The sequence below is a fragment of the Micropterus salmoides genome, unplaced genomic scaffold (assembly GCF_014851395.1).
Source record: "Micropterus salmoides isolate LMB-PRFRI ecotype aquatic unplaced genomic scaffold, ASM1485139v1 Ms_hic_scaffold_8, whole genome shotgun sequence".
Lineage (NCBI taxonomy): Eukaryota > Metazoa > Chordata > Actinopteri > Centrarchiformes > Centrarchidae > Micropterus > Micropterus salmoides.
In genome coordinates this window covers 11,232,685-11,260,554 of record NW_024044570.1, presented here as the reverse complement: position 1 = coordinate 11,260,554, position 27,870 = coordinate 11,232,685, and the positions used below count along the sequence as shown (strand labels likewise).

The 27,870-nt window shown below is 39.0% G+C and overlaps 1 protein-coding gene across 3 annotated transcripts; it reads right to left on the bottom strand.

The window, feature by feature from the left end:
- Positions 1-244: 244 nt before the first annotated feature.
- ptdss2 (phosphatidylserine synthase 2) lies at positions 245-27,870 on the bottom strand. 3 transcript variants are annotated; one of them, XM_038705880.1, is made up of 13 exons: positions 27,604-27,870; positions 25,348-25,704; positions 20,981-21,082; positions 18,874-18,956; positions 16,400-16,467; positions 15,668-15,802; positions 14,894-14,944; positions 14,374-14,487; positions 13,215-13,333; positions 11,112-11,226; positions 9,932-10,077; positions 6,889-7,074; positions 245-3,387 (listed from the first exon to the last, which is right to left on the bottom strand). In XM_038705880.1, the coding sequence occupies exons 2-13, from the start codon at positions 25,578-25,580 to the stop codon at positions 3,234-3,236; spliced, it is 1,506 nt and encodes a 501-aa protein (XP_038561808.1). In that variant the 5' UTR covers positions 25,581-25,704; positions 27,604-27,870; the 3' UTR covers positions 245-3,233. The 3 variants fall into 3 exon arrangements, with proteins under 3 accessions (XP_038561808.1, XP_038561810.1, XP_038561809.1); XM_038705882.1 differs by lacking the exon at positions 27,604-27,870 and adding an exon at positions 26,405-26,536; XM_038705881.1 differs by lacking the exon at positions 27,604-27,870 and adding an exon at positions 26,282-26,419.

The window sequence follows — 27,870 nt, the reverse complement described above, 5'->3', positions numbered from 1 at the left end:
TGGAGTGCATGGTTCCAGGGTTTTGCTTTACAACCTATTTGCCTTACCAGTGGAATCTTTGTTTGCGTGGCGACAGAAAACAGCTTCTGTAAACAGTGAGCCTTTGTCTCCAGGGAGTAAATTCAACAGAAGTACCATCACAAAGCCACAACAGATGAAACGCTGTTTGTACTTTAAAATTTAATCTTATATTTCTTTACCCCTCTTTGTGACATGATTTGTTAAAAAATTAAGCAGACTAAAATCAGATTTTCAGCTTATTTTATTGAAAACATTATAAAAGTAAGTAGTGCAGCAGCATATTTCAGTTTGTATGACCTTTAACATCTTCACATTTACACAAACTATGTTGAAAATGGCTTTTACAGCAAGTTGTAAATGATTGAGACAGGAACACCGGGCAGAGACAGTAAGAACACCTACCGCCCCCATGTGGCTACAAGTGAAACTACACTGAACCCTCAAAACCTTCTGTCCTTTTTGGGGGGGACCACTTCCTATTTTGTTCTGCAGCTCATTTATGGGTTTAGTTTCTGAATTCACCATTTTGTGATTTCAGATCTGATGTGCAAATTCTTGACTTGGGCCTGTTTAAGTCTTCAGCGATTTCAAATGAAAGCACTTGGACACGGGTACACAATGAATCCCCAGCCCCCATCTAAAAAGCATTTAGTTAAAGGAGGGGGGGGGAAGCAAACTTCCCTAACTTCTACAAAAGTTCACAAGTGACAGAATTAGCACAGGACAACAAGTACAAACTTTGAAATATTAGCTACATCGCTTTTAGGGTTTTAAATTTGCACAGCAATCTCTGTGTCCAAAAAAGAAGGTCAAATATGCAAACAGTTGCAGCCTGATTTAGCAGGAGAAACTTCAGTTTAGTGTTTATGACTAAATAAACTGATACATATAAGCAGACCCTCTCATTTGAACAGCAAATTCTGCTGGATTACCTTCACATGATAATTACTATAGTGACATTTAACATGAGCCTAGGTTAAAACAGGACATTCTGGAGCTAGGTTCACAGATGTCATAATTTGTCAACTATGTAGTATGCAGCCACTGGGACACAATGAGTAGCACACAGAAATTCACAACTCCTTTCTCTGACAGCTACAGGACAAAGACTAAAGCTCTCTGGGAGACATTTTGGGAACAGTGGAAATCCAATCAGACTGGAATGCAAGGGAGTTATTTTCAGTTTTTCCAAGTTGGATTTTTTTTCAACATAAATCTTATTTTCTTGTATCATTATGAAAAGATCAGAACATCTAACTAAGGCTGCAACTAACACTTATTTTCATTATCACTTATTCTGCCTGTTATTTTCTTGACTAACTTTTAACTGTTTTGTCTATAGATAAAAACAAAAATAGAAAAACGGCCATTTTAAGTTTAATAATTTATAACGTCTTCAAATTCCATTTGCTTGAAAGAAAGAAAACGAATCGATCACAATAGTTGTGGATAACTTTTGTGTCGACTAATCGACCACATATTTAGACAGACATTTAATGTTAGTGAATTAAGGGAGTTGAGGCCTTTTAAAATGCCTTTATTGCCCAAATATTTTTTTTCCTAGTGGTCTGACCTCCAGGTGTCAGTTTTCTTTTGTAACATAAAACCTGTAAGCTGACATGACTGACCTCGGCGGCTTTGAGAGTCTGCTTTAGTCTAAATGAAAAGGAATTGAAATGAGGCTTAAACGGCTGTTTGGGCATCTCGGATGGGTTGGGTGGCATTTATGGTTTTAGCAAGATTGAGATCTAAGCTTTGGCTTGTTTTCATGTGCAATATGGTAAACCCCACGGAGCTGGAAAAGTTGGTTCTCCCAAACCAAACCACACCTAAACCTTCATTTCACCCTCTTAAGATAAGGTTGGTTTTCATTTTGTTTCAGCTTATTCAGACACAGCAGAACACACCAAGTTAAATAAAAAACATTTGGCATGAAAGAAATCAAATATTAAATTCATGTTCTGATGTGACTGAATGAGCACAGCTTTATTTACAGTCCTGTTACAGTGGAGGAAAACGGAGTGCAGCTTTCCGCCAGTGTGATTGTCATGGATGTATTCATTTGAGTGCTTCAGATTTCTCAGTACTTCATTTCAAGGAACTTGAGTACAATCTAGTGTTCATCATTGAGTTACCCTAAAGAAAATAACAACAGTGATAACAAAACATCTACAAAAACACCCATACTATATCCAATATATCATGTAGAATATCAGCAGTTAAATACCTAGAATATCGTACAATTTGATTTTGTTTCTTTACAAACTTGATGTTCTTTTCAAGAACAAAGCATGTGAGGAGAGAAAAGCTTTGACCAGTTTCTCCTCTCCATGTCAGCCTGAGGGAGGTTCCCCAGCAGTGACAAGGACCTCCAAACTCAGTGCTCCCAGGAATAAGAACCCTGATCTGTAAATAAAAAGCTGATATCGAGTCCCATATGTAAACAATGCATCACAAGCTTGGGACCAAATCAAAGAAAAGAGTACTGTCTTAAACGGTCAAAAATGCATGGGAATCAATAGACAAAAAAAGTGTTATTTTAACTTAACATAACAGAAATGTGTTATTAACCATTTAAACTACTGCTTGGCAAGTTTGTGACGAAAATCCCAGGTTGATACTGAACATCTGTTACCTACACCTACAGAAACCCCTCACTGCTCCAAATACTATACTTTCTCATCTGCACAACACCGAGCGAAGCATATTTACAATGGCGGACACGTTCCTGGTGCTTACCTCTTGTTTTCTACGACAGCTGAGAAAATGAAAACGGCTGTCGATTATTGATCAAGAGTCTATCTATTCTACTTCCCTGGTCGCCTATATCCCTCCTTCCACTACGCTACCTCTCTTTGACTCAGTGTTTTCTTTTTGTCTCCTCATCACCAAACATCCAAAGTAATGTATAAATAACACAAATGTATCTTGCCCTGTGTATAATTCCCCAAATGTTCTTAAAAAATAGAATGAGGTAAATCCCTGTAGTAAGACAATAACTAGACAATGCACCAAATGAAAATTGCCCCTTCCCTCGCCCCTGCTGAATGACTACTTAGTGTGTAGGCACAAATTAAGTCTACACAGCACATATGTGTCCATTTGTGCCTTTGTGTCATGATTCTCCTTCATTTTTCACATCAAACCTTGAACTTCACTCCTCAGCTGCTGCTGGCCGACCGGGTTACGACTCACGTCCCCCACCACCACCTTCAGGACTTCCTCTGCCGCAGAGTCTCGGAGCTGCCATTCAGTTTACTCCGCCCAGACGGGGTGGCTGTGCTGCCGTTGCCCAGAGGACGGTCCCGGTCCGTGGGGACTTCATGTTTGCGTTGACGCGTCTCTTTGTAACGAAGGGTGATGTCACTGTGACAGAGAAGATCGAAGGAAAGGAGACACACTGTAACACCCACTTTTATTGCTCAATGTGTTTTCTCTTGGAGGACCACACTATTTACATAATAAAAGAAATTTCTGAGGTTTTCTATCCATTTCTGAGTTAAATACCAAACATTTTTAAACCTCATCCCAATTTAGCATTTACAAACACTATAAACATTCCTACACTACAGTGTAGTTGTAAGTGTTTATTAATATATTTGTACTATAACTGCTCCTGTGAAGCAAGTGGATGCTGGTGTATAAACAGATAATAAATGACAACATAGTAAAATACATTTGTAATATTATAAAATAAGTCTTCATAGGAAAATTGTTACTGTACATTAATAAACACAAACATTATAGTGCGTTATAAAACTTTATTCAATGTGTACACAGTTCCTATATAAAGTAAATATGGGGGTTCAAAACAAAACGATGATCATTTTCGAACCGTTCATTCAAAAACTATAGTCCACGTGATGCTGTGAAAGCGTGTGAAGACTAATGGGAGATTTAATACTGACAAAATAATCACTGTTATCTTTGTTAAAATGGTAATCAGAATATGGATAGAAACCGCCAGTGCCATGTTTCAGGTCTGAAGACAGCTTGTTAGAAAACCCAATGTGTTACTTAAGCTAGTATCAGAAAGTACTGCAGATTGGAGCAGGACTCAGACCCTTTATATGCCACCTAAACGCTTTTAAATTTGAAGTATCTGCAGGTAAGTAACCTGTTTTAGTGTGTTTCGGTATGTTCCTTAGTTGAAATAACCCATGAGCCTTGACATTATACAAGAACGATTTTATTTGTTGAAACAGTACTCTGAGGCTGCTGGTAACCAGGGTTGGGCCCATGTGGCCAAAAATGTCACGATAAAAACATTTCATATCATTCTATATCAATATTTATCACGATAAATGTCAAATCATTATTTCAAGATTAAAGGCTGATTTTTTTCTCCTGAGTGAAAATTTGAAGAAACCAGATGTGGTTAAACTTTTGTTTATGACAAACACTTGATGCCAAACAGTGGATCACTTAACAAATCTAGGTAGAACATTCAAAACAATTATGATAAAAAAATTTAACAAATATGATCAGTAAATCTTTTTCCAGTCCCTTTTCCTCAACAAAATAAATATTTTAATAGAAAAGTTAAGCGCTAATTTGTCCATGATTCAAATTAATTAAACCAAATATTTATTGACAACATATTGAACATTAATTATAATGTTATTGAGGAAAATTATATCCTTTAACGGTCGTGTCTAGCACACTTAGTGGCAGAGCACCAAAACTCTTTAATGTCTACAGAGGTGAAGTGAAACATCCCAACAATACTCACCTTAGTCTGCTGATGCAGTATGCAGTGTATTAGATGAGGGAGAGGGGCATGACACACCTGAACTTGTACAACTGGGTCAAATGGTATTTGCCGATAATTACTACAGCCGTCTGTTTGTTTTAAGCTGCTCGGAGTGGTGGAAGAGTTGGGTTTGTTGCAGCAGCCTAGAGACGATTCTCACAATGACAGTCAAGTATGTATACCGTATATACATACCTTTCTCCAAAAAAACAAACAAAAAAACCCAATCTAAAATACTATTTTAGGGCAATGCTAACAGATTTGTAACAAAACAAACAAAATAAGGTTAAAACTATTTGCAAATACAATTTCACCCAGGTCTATAAAATGGCATGCTTTAGTGTCTGGTGTCCTTGATGCACTGTAGTGTATGACTGGAAGAGGTGCACTATGAGAAGTGATGAAGCTGATCTCATTGGCTCTCATCAGTTGATGGTCAGCTCGGTCGGAGGAGCCAGGCATGCTGATTGGAACGTAGTGTGTGTGTGGTGTGCAGACAGTTCCTCTGGGTTTCACTCAATGAGCCCTTGTGTCTCCTGTCTATCACATCTACAGCGGCAGCACAAACTGGCTGTTTCTGTATCACTTTACTGACTGCCACTGGGAATAAAAACGATGTAAAGTGCTAAAAATAAAGATGACAAAAATTCACCACAGCAAAAACAACAACTAAAAAGTGTCATGCAGGAGAAGGATCCATGGGGAGTAATATCTTTAATGTCTAGATGATCCCAATGATCTTCTGAATATAATTATGGATCCAAACAGTGATGTATTAGAGAGGAAATAAAACAAAATACAACACTGCTGATAGGAGGGAGTGAACGGGCAAAGTGCTTCTCTCCTATACCTACCTCACAGGACATGGACATTACAGCATTACTGCTGAGCATGAGCAGAAAGGAGTTTAAGAGGGAAGGAGAAAGGGAAGGTGGATGGGGGAGGGGGGAGAAAATAGACGAGAAGCTTAACATGCTGGGGCATGGCTACACTTAACAGAAGGTGAATCAAACCAAAAATAAGCTTAAATATATATCGCTGCATGAGGTCATGAGGAAGAAGAAAATCAAATACAGGGCCTATTGATAAAAAGTCTCATTAAATGGGGGTCACACGCACATTAAAATCATGTTTGTGAAATTAAATAGATTATTGTGTGTAATCAAACTGTCAAAGCCTGTGTTACCTGCCTGCAAAACAGCAGCAGACTAGCTGAACTGATTGTTTGGAATCTTTAGTGTGAGCTAAAAATTACTATATTTAAAAGTACTATATTTAAAAGTAACCTTCTAACAAACCCCTCTACTCTTCTTTTGTCTGCATTAGGGCTGAACGATTTTGGGAATAGATCTAATTGTGATTTTTCTGCCAGATATTGCAATTGCGATTCAATTTGCGATTTATTTATTTATTTTTTAAGTTTAGCTTAAGTTCAACATTCACTGCCAGTCTATTTCTGATTAAAGCCGTGTCAAGCAGCACAGAGCAGATGAACCGGGCAGGAAGTCAGACACTGAACGTCATAGAGAATCCGGTAAAAATAAAACCCCCTGCTGCAAATGCTCGCTTCCTGTGTCTGTTCGGCTGACGCCATTATCCCGTTTTCCTCCAGTTTTGTTTGTTGTTGTAAAGTGTACACGCCCCATGCCCGGAGGATGACACAACATACTGAATTTTAAAATCTATCAGATGCGCTGTATAATTAACCTACATTTAATCACCGTCTTCACGATTAGCTAATCACGTTCTTTCAAATCGCAATTTCAATTTGAAAACGATTAATCGTTCAACCCTAGTCTGCAACCCTATTTTTTTTTTTTTTTCACCTAATCAAAGAACACGCTTTTGCATGGCGATTTTAATCTCCACTAACAAATCAGCTGAAAAATAAATCTGCATTACTACATTTTATAGTTGCAGACCATTTTCTATTCTACTTTCTTTTTTCTTTTAAATAATCAAAAATAATTTCTTTACCCGAATGAGCACAGGGTTTTGTCATTTATTTTAGGAATCCGTCTTTAAAATAGCTTTTTGATCAATGTTGCCTTAATTCCAAACCTAACCCAATTCACACCCCATCGCCCTGCCCAGTAACCCACCCCACTTCTTACCGGATGAAGAACCGCCACAGCGTCCAGGTAAAGATGAGGAGGATTCCTAAAAACCAGCACTGCATGATGAAGAAGGGGATGGGCAGCATGATAGTGTTGGGATCATACTTGACCACTATGAGGAACTCTGTCACTGTGATTGCTGCCACCAGCCACGCCTGCTGGCCAAGCTTCTTGTGGAACTTCCTGATGGGAAATGAAAAAAGGGGTTGTTATGGAAAAGTAATAAAACTGGGAGGATGTTTCAACTATTTATAGGTAAACTTGTGACTTGAGCGATCCTAAAAATACACATAATTTCATAATGGTACTCAAGGTCAGTGTGACTCATACAGCTGCATTAAAAGCTTTCTACACAATTTTCTATATACATAAATATAAATAGCAGCACAGCAAACACATAATGTAAAGCTGGTAGTATTTCAGGGTTCTCACTCTTTTTAGAGATAATTTCCCAGGACTTTTCCAGTGATGATCTAGCTTGTATGACAGACAGGTCTCATGTCATACACCAATATGTTCATTTCTTACGAAGTCTGATTTTAAAGATGGGAATTTAACCACCACTTCCTATTCATTCACCCAACTTTCTCAACAAAACACATTTAAAACCATTACTCCTAGCCAGAGTTCAACCACAAACCTTTGCAGGCAAATTAAGCTAGCAAGCATGTCAGCTTCAGCAACTGAACCAAAAATGTTTACCAATTTAACATTATTCAACTTTTTAAGACAAGTTGAGAAGAAAACATTAAACTATAACCTAATTAAGCCAGCAGTGACTAATATTCACCTTTGAAGGATAATGCAACTTCCATTATTAAGAGTTTCAATCCCTTGAATTAATGTCATCCAACCTTTGCTACCATGTGACATGACTCCTGGGGGTGTTCACAACAAAACCGAGCAACAACATAATTTTCCAGGTTTTCCAGGATGTGTGGGAACCCTCTTTTTGTAAGCATTTTCCTCCATTGCTAACTGAAACCAAGTCACTATGATATAGCAAGTTGCACTGGATTGTTTTTGCTGTTCTGATATGAATTTCTGATTCTGAATAACAAAGACGAGTGCTAGTGTGTGTGACAATGGAGAACTTTCATCAAAGATGCCCTTAAAGAAATGACTGCTGAAAAAGCATTGTCAATTATTAAAGGCAATGCAATAGTGCTTGGATACTTGTCAAACAGCAATGCTTGCTTTCTGTAAGCGGATGTGATAAGAGGCTTACACTATCGGTCAGGTAAATATACTCCGTAAGCTGCTCTTGAGGGTTTGCCAATAACAACCTGCATACTGGTGCAAGTAGGCATAAGCTGTGTTTCGACCAAAAGGAACTATACCCCAGAACTACATTACATTAATTAATTTAGCTGACGCTTTTATCCAAAGCGACTTACTTGCTATACATGTCAGAGTTTGCACGCCTCTGGAGCAACTAGGAGTTAAGTGTCTTGCTCAGAGACACAATGGTGGATGGGTCACAGTGGGGGATTGAACCAGGGTCTCTCACACCAAAGGCAGGCGTCTTATCCATTGCTCCATCACCACCCCGGGACTAGGAACCTTTGGAGGAACTCACTGTTTTTCCACCGGAGGGACCAGGGTCTAAATGTAGTTCTGGGGTTTTCATTTTACCCCCTAAAAAGTCCCTGCTCGGGGAGGTATTACTTTCCGAAAGTACCGGTACTTTGGGGGGGTGGGGCTGGCTTTAACTGGAGAACGTCGGCTGTTTGTCTGCTACTGCTCCTCTCTTTTCCACCAGTGTTTGCAAACAAATAAATCACAACCAACAGTAAGAGAGCCACACAAGTCTCACCAACGTCGCCTGAGTTCGAACGTCAGCATTAAATGTGTTGCTGGGAAACCGCAGCTAGTGTGCAGCTGTGTGTTTACAGTGAACAGCTGATGGAGTTATGCTAAATACTGGGTTCTGAGTTGTTGTTTTAAGTTTTCATCAGTCAGGAGGTTTTCCCACAGAGCTGAAGTCGGTCTCCTCCTCTCCAAAACAAGCGGAACAGCTGAATACAGCAGGTAATAAAGCTCGTTAAACATCCCGTTCCTCCGACGCTCAAGCGACACAGACGTGATGCTGCAGCTGATCTGCAGCTGATCTGCAGCTCTTGTTTGCTAGAAATGTTTAAATAACCTTCCAAACTGTCGCAATTTTATTTTTGTGTTGCTTTCTCTGCGTTGGAGTTATTTTAAGAACTTTATGGCTTTATCCAGTTTGTTGTTAACAAACTTTATCGTGTGTCTCTTCATTATAGCTCCCACACAAAAAAGCTGCTTTAATGGTCAAACACAGCCTGTAGTTTTTCATTATATTCCATCAAATCTGATGTTCATTTATAAATGTTTCTCATGGATCGTGGTTACAAATGATGATGCCTGTGCATGGCTTTCCACAGCCAGGCATACAGCCTAAGTCAGCTGGTTAATTTGTCTAATCTTCGCAGGTCTTTAGACCACGGTGGAAACACACACAACAGTGGGCTGAAGGAACCTCTTAGTTCCTTGAAATGAGATCTGGGGACTTAAAAGTCCCCGGTACTTTTGCTCGAACAGGGGCTATAGTGGTAAAGGCCTTTGTTGATTTCTCTCTTAACACAGAACTGGAAATCTGAATTTTAAGGGCTTAAGAAATAACCAGCACAGACTGAACGCCCATATACCGTAACTGTCAGCGAAATATTCCTTTACAGGACAGCCAACAACTTTATGGAATATAATATATGATTTTGACCAACAGTTTCATTGATCCTTAAAAGATTAAGTTACCTTTCACTGCAGTGTTACTTCTTGATCATTTTGTTTCTGCTTGGCATCACTATCCTTTCTGACATTTAGAAAGCAGCAAACACTAAATACTGTGATACAAAAATACTTGAATAACAGCCACAGCAGATTACAGCCATGTTTTGAATCAGTACTCTAGACAATGTATGGTTTTACTCACTCTACTTGTACATGTGATCAACCGAAGAACCCAAACAACCTTGCTGCAGCTACCACCAGTCAACTTCATTAAGCTGCTACTCACGGGTCATCCATGAAGTCGTAGATTTCCCTCATAGCTACGCCTCCCACGTTGACAAAGAAGACCAAGCGAAGCAGCACCAGGTAGTGTTCAGGAGGCATCCACAGCACAAACTTCAGGTAGAAGGTGTTCAGCTCCGCTAGGAGGAACTGGGAAGGGAGGAGATAATATAACACGTCTTAATTTAGGACTTAGAATATAATAAATTGAAGATGACTGAAAAGGATGGCACTTATTCCCTGCCTTGTGGGTGGTGGCTCATCATGTTTTGATATATTAATACAAATGAATGTTATTAAAGTAAGACAGTTACTATTATTGACAGTATAAGTTCATCAGATTATTTCCCAAATATAATTGATTATTTAAAATAATATTTAAATGACAAATACAGACTCCTTGGTTTGAAAATGAATGGTAAAAAGGGAATATGTATGGGGACTGGAATGGTATGACGGTGAAACTTTTTGCAATCTCTTCCTTAACCTCTTGAGTGTATGTGCTTGGTTGTGGCTCATGGCAGAAAACATTTAGGTAAACATTTTTGTAAAGTAGCTTAAAGTTTCCTTCCAGACACACTTTAAAGTATGTAAAAAAAACAAAACAACAACTCTGCTATGGTTAATATTTTGTTTAACATTTTTTTTAAATAATTGTAAGTGTAGTTACCATCTTTTATTTTTTTAGCTTGTTAGCTTGTAACTGGCAGTAATAAGTGGTTGTGAATAATGCCACAATGTGAACGCACTGTAACATCATTACATAGCAGATAGTGGGAGGAAGCTCCAGAGTTTGGTTTCCATCCAAAAACTGCACACTCTATGCACACCCTTACGTCTGTTGTTAAAACTTTCACTAAATCTAACTTGCCCGGGGTACTGATATATGAATATCAGATTTTAGGGAAGTGTACAGACATCTCCCCCTTGGAATAGAGGAATTTGTAAACAACCCTCTAGTGACAAACTTTGCACATACAAGTCAGTAAAGTCAAGGTCTGACATTTCAGGGAGCATCTCTTTAGGGGATCTTTAAGTAATGTCAACTCATTCCTGGCATTGAAGAGTTTGTGAAGACATCCATAATCAGAGTACATGTTTAGTTTAATATTTTTTATTGTATTGTAATCACCATTACACCCCAAGCCCCTCTTTCATGTCAGTACAAACGGGATATTTCTTACCATAAAGATGATGCCTAACACAGCAAGCCAGCGCTGAACTGTTGAAGCAGGCTTCCACTCAAACTTCACCCAACTGTACGGTGTGAACTGAAATGCTATACGCTTTATCTTCCCCCTGGGAGTGACACAGCAGAGCTACAGTTACAAATACGTACATTTGTTATAATTACATTGCTTAGACAGGGTACCCCCAGGATTCTCAAAGTTAAATTTAAGACTTTTTAAGACCTTTTTAATACCTCCTAGGAGAATTTAATACCAACTTCACTGCCGTCTGTATGAATTTTAAGCCCGAGAAAATTATTTACAAAGTTACATGAATTTAATAAAACATTTTATTATAATACATTAATATTTAACACACTATAGCTTTTTGGGGTGTGTTTGTACTTTGATATGAAGCAAGGACGTCACTTTGTGTTGAAAAGTGGTGGGGACATAGGGGTTCAAATTAGGGGTGTGACGATATACTTAGCTCACATGCATGATTTACAATATTGGGTTCACGAGAACATGATATTTTAACACTATTTTGATGAAATATTCAATGCTGAAATATATAAATGGGGGTCTGTGGGTTCCCTAGAAAATTGTGAGCACTAAACACTCCTGCATTCTAGAGACATTTTCTGCACCAATTTATGGTAGAATTGTCTTTTTTTTTATATATAAAGTGATTCAGATGTCAATGCAAAAAGAATATAATGCAGTACTCAGCAGGTTGTTTTTTAGCTTAAGAAACTTTTTTTTGGACAATGCACATTTGTTTCTTCAATATTTAAATGGCATTGCAGGTTTTCTTATTGTGCAAATACACCTTTCTCAAGTATTTCCATTTGGGTTTTTTTTAACATTTCTTGTTTCAAGCCATTTTTCTGAATATATTTAACAAATGCTTCAAAAAAAGTGATGGAAACATGTCCCCAGTATCCCCAGTGTAAATTACACCTATGAAATGAATCCAATATTTGTGCACTAACTCTTAAGGTGTGAAATCAAAAATAAGAAATTGTGCAGTATGAGTTGTTACAATTAGTTAAACCTTGGCTAGATATGGTAATGTAATTTAATGTGATTTTTCATCCTGTTCGTTTGTGCATCTTGAGGCTGTTTGAAATATTGGCTTGAAAGCAGCAGGAATAAGGAGTTGGGCTACAGTTTGTTTTTTCCTCGTCCCGGTGATCAGCACATCTGGGTAATGTAAGTTTAATGTGCGTTAGCATGTCGGATGTTTCCATTCACATAACGTTACACTACAACTGTGGTGCAACGCCGACACACACAGACACGGTCCTCATACACAACTGCCTCTCCGTTGCTGTTATAACCTTCGCTGACCAGGAACCTACAGCTCCACTGTTTCATTAGTGCTCGCCATAGTGTTAGCGCCACTGTCCTCAGCCTCAACCGCCACTTGTCCATGTCTCTGGCTTTCTGAATTGACACTTTCCCATTATCAGGCAACAAGCTAGCGTTAGCTTGTTAGTAGCACGTCAGAGACATTTTGTTTTCTTTCCTAACTGACTAATTCGCCCAGAGCTGGATGCCGGAGCTCGTGCACCGCCAAAACTCCACAGTCCAGAGCGTAAAGCTAAATACTGACGTAAACAGTAATGTTACCTGTACTGCCGTATAACATCAGAGTCACACCAAACGGAGTAAATTATAAAGTCACGCACATAAAAAGTGTTTATTTATGACGTTATGGCATTTATTTAATCCTATGAAAGGACAAGATACTTTTAAAGGCCTTATTTTTGGAATATGAAATTTAAGACTTTTTAATATTTTTAAGACCCCGCGGGTACCCTGTTATAATGTAAGCGCCAATATTGCTGTACTTATAATATTGGTACTGTAATTAACAAAGGAAATACCACCCTCTAATTCATGTTATTTCAAGTGTTTAAAAAAGTCATGTCAAAAACATTAACATTATACTTATATCTGTCACAGAGAATCAGTGTGGAGAACTTAATATATTTGAAAAAACATTTGCACAATTTAATGTGGTCTTAGTTCTATAAGAGTAGAGTTGGTTAATAAACCAAATCCCGTTTTAAAAGGCAGTTGTTTCCATTGATTAAGTGTGTTAAACCGTACTTGTATGTAGGAATGTTCCATAGGCCCTGCCACTGATAGGGCTTCATTGACAACCAGGCCAGGGTCTTCATGCCACAGTAGATTCCCAGACCATTACACACCAACACATCCATGATCCACTAGAGAGAGGGAGAGAAAGATAAACAATTTTATCAAAAGGGTTAAAAAAAATTTTTAAAAAGGTCAAACAAAGCTCCTACACAACCGTCATCCACCAACACAAGAGGACCTTTTCTTAGGACTGTGTGGGTGTGTACAGATTGTGCTCAACTGACATCTCCTTGACATACTTCTTTGTTTTTCCTTTTGTTTGCAGCATAGGAGGAGGAAAAACTCAAATTTAACATTCTTTTGACACAAGGGAGTTTGCTGTCCTTAAAGAAAAACTGAAACCTTAAACCTAAAAAAAATGTTTGTCAGACAGACTTAAATGAAAACAATGCCTCGTGCACATCAACTGAGGCACCATAACCTTTTGTTTTCAGAATTCTCTCTCTATTTAATGTAAATATATTTACATTCTATTATGTATACACTTGTACTGTAATTCATATTTACTGTAAATAAGTAGTTGTTTGTGTAGCAGCTTAAAAAAAAAAAAATCTATTATGTTGCCTCATTGCTTTCTAATGGTGTTTGAAGGATTGTCCCTGCTATCACTTGTGTTGCTTAGACCACCTAGGTTCTCCCTGGTATAATCTAAGGTTCTTATGATACAAACAAATGACCACTCATTGCTTAATACACAGCTGGCACCCGGATAAACCAAAATCACAATGCTTCCTTAACTCTTCATGCGAGATACTGCTCCACTGTGCTTCAGAGCAACAGCTCAGAAGTATAGTGACCTTTGCGGACTGGAGTGAATTCAGCACATGTCGAGTTTAGCACTCTGTCTAATAGCTACAATCTTCACAGTCTCGTTCGCTGTACCCCAACCCTCCAATGGTCCATCAACAATTAAAACAACTCAGATGAAGTCAAGACAACTGAAAACGTTTGGTAAACAAAGCATGGTGTACTGACAAGTTAAGCAGTATCTTCTTTTATGTGCTGAGACCTTTTAAAAATGTAGCATTTTTAAATCTAATTTGTTTTGAGGGCCTGCCTGCTAATTCTTAGTTAAGCAAGTGACACGAGCAGTAATATGTATACGTACATGGTCCCACCAACACTCTGAGAAGTTAGGTAACTGGTGCTCCAGGCTGTATTCCAGGAACTCAAACATGACACTGATTATCATACACATCCACCAATCGCGAATCATCAGAGTCTGTGGAAGAAAACAGAGCAAAAGGGGAGTAGGAGGAGGAGAATGGAGTGGAGTGGGAGGAGGTGAGAAACATGCAAATGCAATAGAGCGCACTTGCGCTGTCAGTATGTTACAATTATGATTGCAATCTTAGTCAGATTTGTGAAGATTTCTTGCTCTTTAATATATTTAAATGTCATCTGTAATCATTGGCTAATAAATTATTGTCATTCCCTATATGCCAACATGACTGCAACAAATAAGCTTTATCATGTTTTGTGCACATGCTCAACTGCTTTCATGAAGCATAATTCTGCTTAGATTGGGCAGAGGAAATGGTATCAGATCATTCTTTAAACCATCATAGGACAGTAACAGAACAGTTGAAGTCTGTCAATTTGTTTTGTTCAGCCTACTCCATACCTACCTTGATATACCATCCCAGGAAGTGAGCTGGAACAAAGCCATCCATTTTATCCTGTAGAGACAAATTAATGTGTTGATTTAACAACAAGTTTTCTGTTTGTTATGTTAAACGTCACCCTAACACACCTTCACCATTTATTATATAATTAACTTTTACACCTGTTACATCATCAAGCTAAACTTTAGCTTGAAAGAAGCTTAGCTCAAGTGCATGTCACTTGTGAAATGCTGTATGACGATGTATACAAAGCATGACATACTGTAGTATCGTATTGTCTCTGATGTAATTAAGCATAAGAAAACTAAAACATATCCATTAAACTCTGTTATTTTTCACGCAAAAAATGACAACCCAATTCCCTGGCTTCAGCTTCTCAAAAGTGAGGATTTGATGCATTTTTTGATGAGTCACATAGGATAGTTTTGGACACACCCAAAACCAGTTCTCCACTGTGTGTTCTATAGCAAAGTATAGTTCAATCACATGCTTCTACTGACGGGCTATAATCTGCACCACTAGACACAATCTTCTGGATCCAGTCAGGACACAGCCATACTAACTTTGTGTTTGTGAGAATGTACGAGGGAAAGAAAGAGGGAAAGAGAGGATTCTGTTCATTTCCCATTAATGCAGAAGGTTGTGTGCAGATGCGTTAAGCCTGCCACACTATCTGAGATCTGGGTCACATACAGGTTTTCATAACTGAAACAAACATGGGCAGAATGACTGGAGGATAAATAAATAATAAAATGAAAATAAAACAAATAATCTCACCCAGATGTTGTGGAAGGGGTCGGTGGTGTTGCCTGGGTCGTACATGAGGCAGTTTCCTCCATAGTCGCGCTCAGGGAGGGGTACCCCAAGCTTGGGGTCAATGTACTTCATGAACTGTCGTCCATCGTGCACCGTCTGGATAACGAGGTTTAGAGAAGTAAAGAAACATTAATGGAGGCTTTCACTAAGCTACAATTTTCATTTTCATTGCACGAGTAAAGAATGTAGATGGCTTAAGTATTTCAACTCCTTTTTGTACAGTGTCTAGTCCTGATTAAGATACAGAATGTCAGCTGTAAAGTACTTCTATTTTAAAGGGTCTGGCTCAGTGACAGACATTTTAATTAAACTGGGAGAGCGCAAAGAGGCTTCCAGGGTTCAAGATGAAGGAGGATCACAGCAGAAAAAGTAGATCAGAGCAGATTTCAAACAACAAACTCTGCCAGTGTTTTGGCCTGGTATTAAGATGCCTTTATGAATGCCACCACATGTTTTTCTAAGGATGTAGCTACTTTGCTTTGTTTTGGTTTGTGGACACTACACAATCCAAGATTTAAGCTCTGATGCCTTGTTCTTTGGGTGGAGACTGTGACATCAAAATCAAGAGAAAGATGGGCATGTGGTATAATTGCCATACTTTTCTGTGATGCTATATTGATTTCCCTTACGCAATGAATGTTTTAATGTGAGCGTTTCGGCCCATCAAGGCGTCAGTTTGATCAGCACACCAACCTGAAACAGGATGAAGATGAGGAACAGCTCGTAGACGACAGTGACACAAAGCCAGAACCGCCAATAAGCTACAGAGAGAGAGAGAGAGAAAGTGACGGTGAGAGTTGTAGCAATAAGCTTCATTGGACATCTGTGCACTACTTTCAAAAAAAGAAAACATGTTGTCTGACATCTGGCAATAATGACTTCAGCTTTAGCTTCTCGTGGTTTTTAAGGGGGCACCAAAGATTATGTACATGTTATGCTGTCCGAATAGAATCAGAGTGATAGTTTAGTTTCTGTTGAGTACCAGTATGTCTCTCCAAGTCACAAGACCTTGCTGACATTCTTAAGTACAACATTTTTATACAGCTTCTTTCAGTTTAAGCATGTTTCATTCAACACTCCATGAAGAAGTTTAATGCTAGGTTATGCCATGTTAACTTCTGTTCCCACCCTGATTTTGATATTAGTCTTTCCCCGGATCCTGTCTTTTGGTCAAAGACATCTACGCAAAACACATGACACTGGACATGATGAGCTGCTAGGGGTGCATGCATAAGTGCTAAATCAAATCATGACTGTAAGATCTGTTTACTATTACCAAGGATACAGTGAAATTCAGTTGAGTACTACAGCCAGAGGGATTGCAAAAGATAATCTGGTTTCCATTAAAGTTCAGTTTTAAGTCACATGCAAGGACTATTAGTGGCTGTGTTAAAAGCCTAAAGCTATTGTAGCTGCACCTGGTAATAAATGTCCCACAAAGGGATTACAATCAGCTGTCACTGTTATTGTAATTTCTTGTGAATTGTGGTGTATGAGCTCAGTTTGCTGCGACACTCCCCGCCAGTGATCCAGGTTGTTAATCTGAAAGTCCCCCTGGGTCTTTTCCCACGATATGCACATGTGGAGCCTCAACTGAACTGCAACAAAAGGTAAACAACAACTGAGTCTACTTGGCCTGCTGAACAGTTCAGGAAGTATAACACAGTCAATACAAACAAAACTCCCTTTTCTTTCTATCCACAAAAGGAGGAGGCAAGAAGGCACAAGTAATGCAACAACTGCAGCACAAATTCCTGCCCGGCCACTTCACGCCTTGACAATTAACTCATTCAGTGTGTGTCTCCATGTGACCTCCAAGCTGTTACCGTCCTCCCTTCCTTCATTTCCATTAAGTGGGAAACATATTGCGCAAGAGATGAGTTTTCTGCATGAATGACCTAAATAGCAAACTGCACTGTTTAAACAGAAGCATCGCTTTATAGTGTGAAGTACATTTTAAAAAAGGTTTTATTAACATAGTGTCACAGTAAGGCTAATACACACAGCCACACCAAAAATGGTACAACATACAATATATCACCGCCTAAACAGTCTGATGAAACATTTCAATACATAGCTGATGCTTTTAGCAAATAACATTAAACTTAAAAGTACTGAAGCACTAATGATGCAGACTTATATCAACAATTAAAAGGTTCTATACATGAGATTCTGAACAATAATATAGCAGCCGACAACTATTTACTACGTAAAGATAGCAGTAACGGCGTCCTGAGCAGAAAATTTGGTTGGTGATTATTGGAACAGTGGAAAAACTAACAAAGACAACACAGCATCTGAGCTGGACCATAGCTGAACAGACAAGTGTAGCAGAAATGAATGCTCAGTCACATATTTACATATTGTAACATTGTTAAGAATTTTACTTTTATTTACCCAATAAAAGTGGGCCTGCGACCCATTATGGGTCCCGACCCTAAGTTTGGGAAACATGGCTCTAAGGGATCAGATTGGGCCTTACCCATGCCAAGAAAGCACCCTACCTCCTTTCAAGTTCTTCTTTTACTCAGATGTCTACTTTATTTTGACAATTACATTTAGCTATCCATTGTGTGTATTGATTCACAACACTCAGATGATCTTTATTTCATATTAGAAGTCAATAGGAGATTATTGATGGAATTTGTGGTAACTGCTATCAGGTCCTGAAGCCACAATCAATATGCCATTAAGTCAGACTCAACACCAGGGCTTCTCCTGACAGTAGCATGCTATTTAAACAGCATAATTGTCAGTTACTGTAATGACAGATATCCTTAAAATATATCAGTTTGTAAACAAGTGCCTTTTGATGCTTATGGGCTATTCATATGTATCTATGAACAGCCCATAAGCATCAATAAACGCAACACTTTTGTTTTTTCCCCATCTTAACTAATCTTAAATTTGTAACAGGGCAAACATATATATTTTATTCAGAGTGGAATAAAGCTTTGCATCTCTGCAAAAGCTTGACCTACTCAAATTCTTTTTCAGTTTGACCGGCATTGCACAAGATATATGACGATGTTCTGTAACTTTTAAAAATAGACCGCATTGCTTTGACTGATTAACATGCCACGAAGAAGATCTAAATGTTGCCCTAAAACTATGAAAAGCAGATTTAGAAAACGTTAGATAGTTTGTTATCAATGTTCTATTCTTACCTGGATGAGGTCTGGAGAAGGGTCCATCTTTGGCTTGTGTCACTCCAAAACAGAGGAACACCAGGATGCTTGCCACAATCCCCCTACCGGACCACAAGTGTCAACACAGAAAAAAGCAATTTAAGTTTATGGTATACTATAGAAGAGTCCAGGGGCTGGTTTATGTGTGGCTTCCATTATTGTGGTGGTACTGAACATATTAACGACGAAAGTGAAAGCAAATATGTTTGAGTAAATCACGATTGACAGTCGCTTCCTCCGACAAAAAATTACATTTAAAAAAGTATCACTTCTGTCCGAACTCCACAGTCTGGATATGAAAGTTTAGTGTAATGTATTAAATCCAGTTTAATTATTTATCAAACTCCATGACTCCTTGCCTCATAATCAGAAGAAATTAATCATTTAATAAAAATCTGAAACACACAATACTTAAAAGTAGATTTTCGGCTAGGAAATGTAGTACAAAACTAACAGGCATGTGGAATAGCGACTCACCACCTTCCCCATGTGGGATGATCACAGCATGCCGCTCAAAACATGAGGCTTTAACAATAACGGAGATTTAGGAAAATGAAATTAATTTCATGAAGCAGAGACTTGTGGCTGTCACTTTCACTTTTCTTTCAAAAGTGTCAGCTTGTTGCTGGACCAGCTGATAACAACACAGCCCAGAAAAGAAGCCTAACTGTCTGTTCAAACTGGACTCACGTTAATTGAGTAAATTAGGACATATAAATTTTACAGCAACTACAAGGTTTTCCTAGTAGTTTTTTGGCAAAAAACTGGCTGTAAAATGTAGAATTTTGTAAAAGTGGCCTTTTATTGTGGCCAGCCTAAGGCACACCTGTGCAATACCCATGCTGTCTGATCAGCATCTTGATTTGCCACACCTGTGAGGTGGATGGATTATCTCGGCAAAGGAGAAGTGCTCACTAACACAAGTTTTGACAGCTTTGTGAACAATATTTGAGAGAAATAGGCCTTTTGTGTACATAGAGAAAGTCTCAAGATCTTTGAATTTATAATTTTGTTCAGTGTATTTATATAGATCAACGTGCATTGCTCCTGAAAATAAATTAGAAAATGAATGAAAATAAGACCCTGCTCTGCAGAATTAGAACACTAGTAGAGCATTCCTCTTTATTTGTGCCACAAATAAAATAGCAACACCCACAGTAGCCACTGCACGGTCCACGCGCAAACAGACAACACATTTGTCAGCATTTTGAAATATTTAAATAAAATCACCCAAAAGATTAACACGTAAGGTGACTATTTTGCTGTTTTTGAGAAGCACAGACTAGTCAGTACAGTCACCACTAAGCTTCCAGCACCACCAATGTCAATGACCGGGCACTAATAAAGGAACTGGATCACACCTCAGTCATTTTGCAAGTCTCAATGCTTCAGTAAATGTAAATTTCACTGTGTTGAAGGCATAAAACCTACTTGTGAATCTTAATCTAATCAAATAGTAATCTGGTGTTCATGCTCTTTCTTTTCATGATCATCAGGGTTTTATTTTTCTGTGAACAGTTAAATTTGAGCTTGAAAGAGGGCCAGCTCGGCTCAAGGTAAATGCTACTGAAAAAGGATATGATTCAATGGGAAACAATGAATTATGCACCTCACGTGTTGCTGTGTGAAAACTAAAAAGTGTGTACTCCTTATTGGCTAGTTTTGTTATGTGACCTAGTCATCAGACTTTAAATAGCAATGTGACGTGAGCCACAAAAGGTTGACACACACACACACACACATACAATTGCTTTTTTTCTTATGTTTCACACAAAGAAAAAAATCAACTGTAATCTGCTGGCTCCTCAGTAAAACATCATCATTAGACTAACAGAGCGCTATATGAAGACAAAGGTTATATGGTTATTAGGTATAAAGGTTATAAGGGGCACAATATTAGAATGAAGCCTGAAATGATCAGTGTTGCTGACTACTAATAAAACAAGTTTTCTGTCAAGAGAAACAGCTGCTAAAATTATTATTTCAAACTTCAGTCTAATCAAAAGATTTCTTTGGGCTGCCTGCTGGGTTTTGCAAGTTTTTGGCTTTGAGGACACTGAGGAAGTGACGTGTGCAGCCTACTGACCTCTTAGTGTTGTAGGCCGTGTCCTGGGGGGTCTCTTCCAACAGCGTAACATAGACCAGAGCACAGGTCAGAATGAACAGCACTGTCACAGTATGTGCTCGCCTGCAGAGAAAGAGGGAGAGAAGCGACACACAGAGGGAGATTAACAACATTTGTAAAGAGGAAAATTCAAGAAAAGCCAGAGAGCAAAAGATCCACTGATGCTGTATGACGCCACCAAAGGAGAATGATTAGCAATATTAACGCAGTATGGGGTGGTGATGGAGCAGTGGACAAGACACATGCCTTTGGTGTGTGAGACCCAGGTTCAATACCCCACTGTGACACATCCACTAATGTGTCCCTGGTGCTCCAGAGGCGTGCAACCTCTGACATACTTAGCAATTGTAAGTCACTTTGGATAAAAGCGTCAGCTAAATTTATAAAATGTAAATATAAATTGAGTTGAGAACACATCAGTGATCACTAAACAATGTGTCTTTAAAAAAGCTTTTAAACATCCTGTGCTTGTGAGCGGAAAATCTTTGTCTCTAATAATCAGCAGTAAATATATTGAAAGGAGTGGAGATGAGATAAAACAGAGGAGAAATTTCTATTGGGAAATGGGGTTACTTTGGCTGTCAACAATTACAAAAGGGGTGTGCAACCAACAAAACAAAACAAAAAAAATACATAATGAGGTATGGATTTTAGGACCAAATGCCAGCCATGGGCTCATATCTCCATCATCAGACAGCAGGGAATGAACCTTGGCCTTTGTCATACAATAGTTTGACACTAATGGTTCAGATATATTGTACATCCACGCCATGTGTAGGATTTATCTCAGGGGGCAAAGTTTTAGTTATTGACTTACTGACAAGAGTTACAAGAACATTCCAGTATGGATAACCCCAGAAACTAGAAAGAGGGAAAAGGATTAAGCACTTGAATGGTCTTGCTGACAAGGACATAATCGCCAGAGTCAGTTCAAATATTTAATATTACTTTAAACTTAATACTAGTGAATGCTCTGATTGATCAGACATCCAATTTTAATTATCATTTGGGATGTCTCAAAGGCAATCCACAGGATCAGGGTTGATCAAAGCACTTTTAAATGCTTGACCTATTGTCAATCTTGTGTTTGTTTGCTTAGGCTACCCCAGCTGTCAAAAACACTCCATTGAGCTCAGTTAAAACACTGGCACCAAACAGCATTGTGAGCGAGTGACCTGCAGGTGAACTGTGAAGCTCACTGTGAAGTAAATAAACAGCCGCCAGCAGTTTCAATTAACCCAGTGATATGACAATGCATACCAATGAGTACTGCGGGCAGTACTACTCCAGGTAAAGAAAACAACAAAAAGACATTTTCTTGAACTTGAGCTACATGTTGCAGGAGTACAGTCCCTCTAAACTATTGCTGAACGTCAGTGTCTTGCTTCACAATGCAGTAGAGGCTGACATTTTTTCTTCTACTAGACAGCACCTGTCAAGCATCAAACAACAAAGTTACTAAGTGGTCGCTAACCATACAGGGTTAAGCCTAGTTCACACTACATGATTTTTATCCCAATTTGCCTACTACGCTTAAACATAAACCCAACATCCCCGAGCATGCTCAGTGAAATTTGCCTGACACAGAGACATACAAAGCAGCCATGGAGTTGTTTCAGCACAAATTCACTTTCCATGTTTACTGCCAACACGGAAAATGTTACCCGTTTTAAAAGTTCTGGGACAGCAATCGAGGTCAGTGGCACAGAGGCATTAGCTATATCAGTGTGTAGAACAAACAGTGGTCTCCTCAGTGAAAATATAAAACAACACCTTATTATTTAAGAGTACTTAATATTACAATAGAGCAATGGCTTAAAAAAGCTTATTTTGTATTGAGGCTACTGCTGTCATCTGTCAAACTAAAGAACGTCACCCCCTCTGCCAGCCATTCGGCTCAGAGTCAGAGTCACAGAGACGGCTGTCATGTGTTTTTCACCTTGTTTCACCTTCTTATCCAACCTGTTTGGCAGGAGACACAGAGGAGGACCTGGTTTCTCCCTTGCGTGACAACAACACAACACCACTGCGAGTGAAAAGGCGCAACAGAAATACCAGCCTGGTGCAAATGAGAAGAAAGAAATTGACCACTAAGATTGAGGAAGAGCATCTAGGAAAAAACAGCCCAATGCCCAATCAGAGCATAGCCTAATGTTGTCCTGAGGCTGACTGTAGAGTTAAAATAGGCTTGACAAATACAGTTTGTGACTGTGCCAAGCTTAAAAACAAAGTGACCCTATTTAATACAATAGGCTTGATTGTCAGTTTCATGTATTTGGCCACAGCTGCCTCTGGTTTCCATGATCACAGTTTGTTATAAATCACAGAATATCAGGCCTTGTGACACTTTGATAACATTAAATTCTGTTTTGAGCACAGTTCTTCAAAATACATTTAGAAATAAAACTTTTCCAAGACATTGTCAGTAGTCAAAATGTACAAATCACACTCAGAAGTCTCTGAGAGTTGAGTAGGGAAAGATTTTAAGTGCCAGCAGAAAATTTTGCTTCATCAGGCTGAGTTCTATATAAGGTCTATCCAAGCTGTTCCTCTTTTCTTAGGGAAAAAAAACACTTCCAATTCCAATTTGTACTAATAATAATAATAATTTAACAACGACACCAAGGTGCCACAATCAACAGACAGTTCTTTGGTATATCTCTGTAACACGTGGGGTGGGAGTCTTTAACAACACAGCCAGTGTGCTTCTGTACTGACTCCATGATCAGAAAATCACCACAAGCAACCAACTTCTTCACTTCCACTTTTCAATGCTGGAGTATCGTTTGCTGAACCTCCAATTTCTTCGCTGTTATCACAAGTCAGCTCTTAAAAATTGTTCATCATGGTTTAATTTGAGGTAGTGGTTAGAGCATTTCTGCATAATATTAACTTCTAAATATTATTCACAGCTAACTTTATGTAATGTAATGGATATACATTTCTAATGACTTAAGACAGGAGATTAATATGCTACACATTCAGTGACATGTATTCTGTGCCTTTTTCATTCTTGTTTTCAATGTGTTTATACATGCAGTATTAGCTCATACATATCCAGAATGCCACATGATTCACGAGGGCCACAGGTTTCCAAGTTGACCACAAGCTAAACAGTTACAAAGCCATTCTTCATTATCGGTTCTCTGTTATAACAGGCTGGGAGTGCCAACAAACTACTGTGAGGCAAGTCACATAAATCACAAGCAGTATTAACCAGAGCTGGCCATTTTGTGACTAAACTGAGCTAGCGTCAAGCCTGCACTAAACCCTACTTTGATGCTTTGATGCAATATTCAGAAGGCTGTGTGTTGAAACAGTTTTATAGTTAAGTATTAATTCGACTTCATGGCCATTTTTGAGGCTGTAGTTTGTAGCGCTGTTGAATTACACTGTATAAACAAAGCAGTGTTTCTAGTATGTACCCTAACTTATAAATGGGAGGCCATTTATTAGAAACCCCTCTAAATCCTACAGGTTGCTGGTCTACTTTAATGACATGAATAGACAAAAGCATCTAAGCACCTTAGTTCCTGTTAATGCCTCCAGTATAAGAATAACAGGAAACCTGAATGTCAAGGCTGTAACATAGCAATGAGAAAGCATACCAGTCTCCTCTGGTGCCGAAGATATTGGATAGCTTAGCAGATTCTTACTGCCTTTGCTTTACAGGCAAAGCACAGCTTTACACACAAAGCAGAGATGAGACACACATACATTTACCCAGGCTCAAATATTCCTGGAGGGACAGGTTGAAGGGCCATTAAAGATGGCAGCAGAACAGAATGTCACTTTGCCCCAATAACACCTGCACCTTGCACATGTCAGCACACTCAGCCTGTGTGTGTGCGCATGTGTGTCAGTTGGTGCATACAAAACTCAATCCTCCAGTTAACCGCATGGACAGAATATCTGTCTTGACTTCAAGTCTGTTATGAATCTCTTTCTGCTGAAGGTGCAGGGAGGGATATTAGCTATTGACTTATCAACAACAAGCTCTGAGCTTGGATGTGCACTGTAAGCATTTATGACATGCCGACAAACATTAGCAGAGGACATCATTTTACATTTGAACAATTTCGCCAGAACACATTTCAGCTTGACCTCAGACTTAATTTTTAAAAAAACTACAAGGTTACAGTGTTTGTCTTTCAGTTCACCTTGAACCCTATAACACACGCTGTTGTCACCAAACACGTGCATTTTCGTGTGAACTGTGAATTCGAAGTATTTTCATGCAGTGCCTGTCAAAACACCCCGATCACTTCAGATGCTGCAGTGTTCAGTATTTGACATTTGTATGGTTGACATTGTCGGAACGCACTCACCAGAAAAAGGTGTTGGTCCCGTCGTCATAGACTTCGCACTCCGTGTTTCTCCGGTGCAGGCTCTCCTTGGAGGGCTGCTTCATCACATTAACTTTGATCTGTGCGCTCTGGTGCGGACTGTCCTGCTCGAGGGAGCCGTTCTTGTCCTGCTCGGCAGCGGACGCGGTTGTGGCGCACTTGCCGGTAGCGCTGATCGCGGCCACACCGCTTTTCTTCGACTCGGGCTTGGTCATGGCTCTACCCACCAACCGCCCCCCGTACTTCTTTAAACTGGTCCTGTGCGGTCCGGTTTATCCCTGGGTTCTGCTCCTGTGTACGGTCATCAGCGTCAGCCCCACCCAAGTGACTGCCAGCATCCTGGGGTGGTCGGAGGAAATTAACGTTAACGTTACTGAAACGATACAGGGGAGCGCAGAGAATAACCTGATAAGCACGTTCTGCGGGTGTTTCACCTGCTGAGTCTGGAGCACCACCGAGCACGGCAAAGTACAGACGTGTAACGTTAACGTTATAGTTATATAAAAGTGCAAGTTATGCAAGCTATGACTACTTCTCAGACACCTAAGTTACTTATATCAAAGCCTGTCTACAAAAACGAACGGGGCAAGACTGTTAGATGCCAGTAAATGCGACATCTACGGGTATTTAATTCATGTCTATGAGGTGGTAAACAAATCTCAGTAACGTTAGCTGCACTGCGACAAGTAATTGATGTCAGACAGCTTGGCTAACTGCGTTAGCTATTTGTAACGCTAACGTTAGCTATTTTTTGACAATTTGACCTTGCTAATAACAAGGCTAACTGACACGCTTGTTACCCAACATAGCACCAGCTTTACTAGAGACGGTGTTTTACCATTAATGAGTTAGAAACTGTCTTTACGTTAGCTATTCGGGATGGTGTTGCCGTTACATTTAAGCTATCGTCACTTACCAGTTGAATTTATCGGATTAACGTTACTGATTGGAACCCGATTTTAGGAGCTGCTAGCGCTACATCAGTACAAACGCTTAAAATCCGTTTTATTAGTAGAAAGAAAAACAATTTAGCGGTAACCTGTGCCACACTGCGCCTGGAGACTGCGTCTACTGTAGCAAAAAACGAGAAACCGCTCAGACTACAGACTGTGCAAGCGACTCTCCAGACGTACACATCACATGGACGTTAGTCTGCTTGGTGTTAAGCTAACAACGGCAACAATAGCAATCCGGTCTATGATTTTCACAATGAGAGCCAGTCACATAGTCACGCCTCAGTATGATTTTATTTTGAAATCATAATCTTGAACTCGGAACTCTTACGTCTGCAACTTTCTGCAATGTTGTAACATACCCTATCTGGCGGGTTTAGCTGAGGATCATCTGTTTATACGCTTTGTTCAGCGTTCACAGTTGATGAGTTAATGATAAAGATTTGAAATCCAGCAGTAATAATATGTCAAATACAAATAACTTGTGCCGTTGGAGTGGCTACAACAACAAAAATACGTGCTATCAAAAACAGTTTCAGTACAACATTATTTTGGGCATAGACTATATATAAAAAGGTTTTGTGTAATTTGTATGTCGTCACTTCCGTTCAGCTACAATTCAGACGTCATTAGCCATGATAAACAATGACGGTCTAATAGTTGATTAACTAGTTAATTATCACAATTTTGCTGTGGAAGAAAGTCAAAGTGCTTGATGGGCAAGACAAGTCAAGGATTGCTCAATAAAAACTTTTACTTTTTTTTAAATAAAACATTTGTATGTCTTTTAATGATATATAAATCACTTTATAGCTCATCAATAAACATTGATTAAAAAAAATACTTTAGCGTTGCCAGGTTGTAAAAAGCCCCTTCATCCTTGTTTTTCTATAAAAAAAAACATGCTTAGGGGGTTTTCACTTTTTCATTTTTCCAGAAGATAGTAGTGAAATTGGTCATTAAAGATGGCGTCCTGATAAATTAAAGCAGGTGTCATTCTTGAAGAGCACAAACACCATTCCATGTTTCACAACCTGGCAACTTGCTGGTTTATTAAGGACTTATTACTGATATATTTACAGCATGAAACCATCAATAAAGCTATTCATTATATTATTACACCCTTTACAAAGTTTGTTTTCTTTCTCAAAACTAAAGGTTTATAGCACTATAGCACTGTCTGTACATCACTTATTTACTTACAAAATCTAGAAATTCAAAGGCTTATTTTTAATCAAAGATGCAGAAGATCTAATCTCTGTCAGCCAGTGTGGCGTAAACTCACCCAACGGTTCAACAGCTTTATTTGTTCACAGATGGAACAATCTGGAAACCTCAGGCCTACAGCTGCTTTTTGTTCTACAGTCCAACAACAGTGAGAGAAGATTTGAGGAGCTTTCCAAGCAGTCACTGTTAGGCAATTACAACCTTTGCTTAGGCTGCATCACCAAGTTTGTCTTGTCAAAGATCCATTCAGAAGATTATCCTCGAGACTTCAGTTTCAAGATGGGAAAAATTGCTCAGCTGACAACACATGGTGAAACCACCCTTA